The sequence below is a fragment of the Hipposideros armiger genome, unplaced genomic scaffold, assembly GCF_001890085.2.
Source record: "Hipposideros armiger isolate ML-2016 unplaced genomic scaffold, ASM189008v1 scaffold_9, whole genome shotgun sequence".
In the NCBI taxonomy this organism is placed as follows: Eukaryota; Metazoa; Chordata; class Mammalia; order Chiroptera; family Hipposideridae; genus Hipposideros; species Hipposideros armiger.
Window position 1 is genome coordinate 134,056 of NW_017731359.1, and position 5,418 is coordinate 139,473.

The 5,418-nt window shown below is 41.1% G+C and overlaps 1 protein-coding gene across 1 annotated transcript in view; it reads left to right on the plus strand.

The window, feature by feature from the left end:
* The window catches only part of SF3B3 (splicing factor 3b subunit 3), a 48,769-nt gene that overhangs the window by 15,182 nt on the left and 28,169 nt on the right, over nucleotides 1-5,418 (plus strand). The window contains exons 8-9 of the mRNA XM_019653698.1: nucleotides 2,233-2,498; nucleotides 3,944-3,956. Of these exons, the coding sequence (XP_019509243.1) occupies nucleotides 2,233-2,498; nucleotides 3,944-3,956 (279 nt within the window). The remainder of the gene's footprint in view (nucleotides 1-2,232; nucleotides 2,499-3,943; nucleotides 3,957-5,418) is intronic.

A 5,418-nucleotide genomic window follows, 5' to 3' on the forward strand; every position in this document is an offset into this window, starting at 1 on the left:
CCCAGCTCCAGGTTGAGCTGTTGTTCAGCATCTTAGCTGTAGAGGGCAGTGTCACTGGCCCTCATATGTGGGATCCGAACCGGGGTCCTCCGGCGTCCCAAGCCAGCTCTTAACCAATGCGCCACTCGGCCGGCCCTAAAGATGGTTTTTAAAGTAACGATGAGGGAAATGAAAATTGGCGGTATCTATAAACTTGAATGTTGTATGAATAAGTGGTTTTTTATTGGTGACAAAGTCACAGATACTGATAAGACTATAGTTTATATTTTTATTTGAAAAGAAATGCTAAATTTCATTTGGAGGTTATAAGTTCATTTCACTAACTAAAAAAATCCTTTGCTAACTTAACTGATGATACAAGCCTTTTGTTGGTTGGTAAAACCCATCATATAAATGGTTTGCTTTTTGGGACATCTGGGCATTTTCCTTTATTCCCTTCAGAGTCTGTAGCCAATATGTAAGCTCAATAAACTAAAAGGTAGTTTGTTCCCTGAGAAGAATCAGGGATCAATGTGAAAACTTAGCACAAATAAGCATTTTTTTTCTCTGCAGATAGCTGATCTGGCAAATGAAGACACTCCACAGCTCTATGTGGCCTGTGGTCGGGGACCCCGGTCATCTTTGAGAGTCTTAAGGCATGGGCTTGAGGTAAGATTGGAATTTCTAGATCATCTGGAGGGAAACATTGATAAAGCAGTCTGGCTTTACTCTGATGAGATCTAAGATAAATTTAATGTTTCCGTGAAAGAAAAAATGTTCTTTCCTCCTCTATTTTCATAAAGTTTAGAGTTTAAATTTCCTATTTCTTAACATGTTAGCACAACAGACACACTTTAAAAAATTGGCAGATGGAGATAAAAGGGGAAAAACATCTCTCCTAGTTCCCAGCTCACTAGCCATAACATGGAGGTTAGGAAATCTGCATGGGACATTTAACTCCCATTTCCTTCTAGTCTTGGTCTTTATTCAAACTTTTCAGATACTTAACATTTTTAACTATGTTAATACTGCTATTAATATAGCAGTGTATATTTTTATATCTTATTAAATTTATTCCTTATTACTATGTGCTCTTAAGTCACTTTTTTTTTTTTTTCTTTTAAATTGGGGAATTGGGGGAAGGGGAACAGACAAGTTGCTGTCCTTTTGTTCTTCAGTCCAGTTGTGGAGGAGGTTGCTTCACTGGCCCAAGTTGGCACCATCATTGCGCTCTTCCCGGGCGAGGCAGATCAGTCGCCGGCTTCTGGACAGCCGCTCCCGGCGGCTGCCGGCCACTCACGCTGGCTGCTGGCTACACACAGTAGCCCANTCCCAAGCGAGTTCTTAACCATCGCGCCACTCGGCCGGCCCAAGGCTGTTTTGTTTTAATTGAGCTGCTCCCTAAGGCTCATTGCACACTCAGTATGTGATGTGTTTTTACAGATTATCTCCTCTCAAACTGATTTCCCTCGTTTATGGTGCGCCTTTGAATTGGTTCACTGAGCACAGAGAGACTAATAAGCCTAAGGTTACGTGGCAAATTAAAGGGCATAGCTGAAATTCATACCCAAGCAGTCTAGTGGAAGCCCAGTGCTTTTAACTACTGATGCTAAGGTTCTTTCTTTGCACCAGTTTAAATTCAGTGGCCTTAATTTTTTCATCCCTTTTCTATTCTTTTTTTTTTTTTTTTAAGATTTTATTGGGGAGTTTTGGGGAGGGGAACAGACAGGTAGACAAATTGCTGTTTTGTTCTTCAGCCTAGTTGTGGAGGACGTCGCTTCACTGGCCCATGTTGGTATGATCACTGCGCTCTTCCCGGGTGAGGCAATCAGTCGCCGGTTGTTGGTCAGCCGCTCACAGCGTCTCCCGGTAGCTCACACCGGCTACCAGCCACTCACGCTGGCTGCCAGCCACGCATGTAGCTCACGGCAGCCCACTGCAGCCCTGCCGGCGCCATCGCCGGCAACTCACAGCAGCCCAGCTTCAGGTTGAGCTGTTGTTCATCATCTTGGCTGTAGAGGGCGAGCGTCACTGGCCCTCAATGTGGGATCCGAACTGCAGCCCTGCTGCTGCTCAGAGCTGGTGCTCCTTAGCGAGCTCTTAACCAGCTGAGCCACTCGGTCGGCCCCCTTTTCTATTCTTAAAAAAGAGAAAACCCCCTCACATAAGCAGAAATTTCGAGCTCAATAATGCATTGACTGAATAATCTATGTTGATGTCAAACATCCTCAGACAAAATGTTTTTAACTAAAGTCTTCTTTGCTTTCCAGTTATTTATATCAAATTGCACATCTTGGAGATGATGACGAAGAACCTGAGTTTTCATCTGCCATGCCTCTGGAAGAAGGAGACACATTCTTCTTTCAGCCAAGACCACTCAAAAACCTTGTGCTTGTTGATGAATTGGACAGCCTCTCTCCCATTTTGTTTTGCCAGGTGTGGGTCTTTCTAGTCACCTCTGCAATGAGCAGTGCCAGCCAGAAGTTTTTGAATCTGAATGAGTTTAAAGTTTTAACTCCGTTAAATTAAGGTCTGGTCTAAGAGTCAGGTTTGTCAGCATGTCTGTGGAATCATCAGAGTTGTAAAGGTGAAACAGTTTAGGTAGAAGTTGGGGATTTAAAAAACCATTATATAACTCATCGGGCTTTTTTTTTCTTTAATTATAAAACTCTTGTTCAATGTAAAAATTCAAACCATAGAAAAGGTTAATAGTAAAACTCTTACCCCAGTCTTTTAACCCCCCACTCCACTGAGGCTGCTGCTATTAACAGCTTGTTATGATTGCTTCCAGGCACTTTCTCTGTATCTTTACGCGCACACACACACACACCACACAAATGTGTGTGTTATGTTTTTCTTTTTAATGTAAATTCATATATTTCACAGTATTCTAAAATTGACCTTTTATCACTTAACCTGTCTATGAATACCTATGCTTATGTCATTTTAACACTCATTTTCTCTTTAAAATACTCCAGAGACACTGGGATAGTCAGTAACAGGAACGTTTTTAATGACATCCTTAGGGAGGAATCCGAAGTGACCTGGCATGGGGATTATATCCCTACTATTCACAGCAGGAATTTTACGATGCCTCTTTGTCCAGGATTGCTGGGGTTCAAATGACCATTAGGGATCACCCTTCCCTGTCTAATTGATCATATTTCTAGTGGGAGAGAGGTTTGTTCATTGTGTTGGGGAAACAAATCAGCAATTAGGCACTCTTTCTGGTAAAACGAATCGTTTTGAAATTAACTGCTTTTGTTATTTCTTTTTGAGAAAGGGTTAGTTCTTGGGAATAGAAAATAAGTATTTCCTAATTTGATTTTTCTTCCCTTTTCATTGTAATTTGAGGAAATAATTGTTTAAATAGTTTGTAGATCAAGAATAAAAGTAGCAGGAAGTTGGGTATCTGTAGCAGGGCAATAAGCATTTTTTGAGGCAGCTGTTTACTAGCCTAGTGAGGCATCTGGATTCCCTCTCCTAAAGTTTAAATCCATATAGTAAGAAACATGATAGCTAAGATCGCAAAATATTCTTTAAGTTGTGAAGAAGTAATCTATGTGCTTTATTAAGGCTTGAAATAAGATGGAACATTTTTTTTTAAAGATTTTTATTGGGGATTTAGGGGAAGGGGAACAGACAAGTTGCTGTCGTTTTGTTCTTCAGTCTAGTTGTGGAGGACGTTGCTTCACTGGCCCAAGTTGACACCATCATTGCGCTCTTCCTGGGCGAGGCANGGGGGGGGGGGGGGAAGATTAGTGCAGTATTTTATTTGCTATTCTGCTTATGCTGTCTTATAATACTGGCCTTCCTTCCGTGGCCTAGCTTCACTTGCCTACATACTAGAATCTTTTTTTCTTTTCACTCCAGGTTACTGAGATCCGGCTCAAGTATTTTGATACTGTGCCTGTTGCTGCTGCCATGTGCGTGCTTAAAACAGGCTTCCTTTTTGTGGCATCAGAATTCGGAAACCAGTGAGTAATCCTTTTATTACCCTAGCTCACCCTGGTTATTATAACAATTGCAGGAGGGAAATGTGGCTTCAAGGCCACAGAGTTTTTCACAAGAATGTTTTAGTTTCTTCAAAACAAAGTTTTGCTGTCCTTTTCCTTTTACATTCTTTTTCTTGGTTTTCGTCTGCTTCACTGGCTTTGATCTATGCCTATGGGTGGCTGCATACCTTTAGAAGTGATCTCCTAGCCTTTTGCTGAACATTTTGTTGAATAAATATTTATTGAACTACTTAGTATTAAACAGATGTCCCCCACACACTTTGCTTTTACAAATCTAAAGAGAAAAAAGAAAAAGAAAGCCAGTATTAGTGAGTTGAGGCTCCTGCTGTGGGCAGTGGCAACTCACTTCCATGAAGATGAGTTGCCACTGTGAACTTGAAGCAAGCAAGCATAGTGTGCATCTCAGAATTGCCTGTCTTACGGTTAATAGCACTGATTCCTCTCTCCTGGGTTGAAAGTTATCCCTGGGGGCATGGACTCCCCTGTACATCCTGTGGCTCCGGCAGCCTCCCACAGAATAGAAGTTTTTAGGGCAGAGACTAGAAAGACTACAATATACAGGCAGGTTGCTGTCAGAGTGAGATGGGTTGGTTGGTCCTTGTGAAAAATTATTCATTGCTGCTGCAGCTGAAATTTAGAAGACCTAAGAGTGGTGATTATTAGTCAAACACTACTTTATCATTTGCTAAGTTCTAAACACTGGCTTAAGCCTTTACAAATATTAATGCATAATATTCCCTATGAGACAGTGCCGTTATGTCATTTACAGTTTAGGGAACTGGATCACAGAGAATCTAAGAAATTTGATCACATAACTAAGCCTAACTCAAACTCGGACATCATGGTCCCAAAGTCCCTGCTCTTAAGCACAACATTGTAGTCTCAGAAACTTTTACCTCAACTAAAGCAACCTTTCCTACGATGGAGATAGTGGGCCCCACATCCTTCCGTTAGTAGACACTGTAGGTATCTTTGACAGGTGCTCTTTATCATCTGCATATAGATATCTTGTGTCCTGTCTTCTCAGTGCTTTTGTACGTCATTCAAGGATAATAACCTTATTTGCTTTTTCGTAATTGAGTGTAGAATCTGATGTTTATCAAAAGTGTTAAATGCTGAGGTTTATTTCACTAACGTTTTTTAGTACCTTATGTACGATGATAGAGCCATTCTGCTTCTAAAAAGCTATACTGGATATTATTCATAGTGCTTTGTATTGAAGGTCTGGTATATTAAAGAATAAACATGACCAGGAGATGGGTGTTTTGTTTGTGTTTGTTTTTTAAGATTTTTATTGGGGAATTGGGGGATAGGAACAGCGCTAGGGAATTGGGGGAAGGGGAACAGACAAGTTGCTGTTGTTTTGTTCTTCAGTCTAGTTGTGGAGGACGTTGCTTCACTGGCCCAAGTTGGCACCATCATT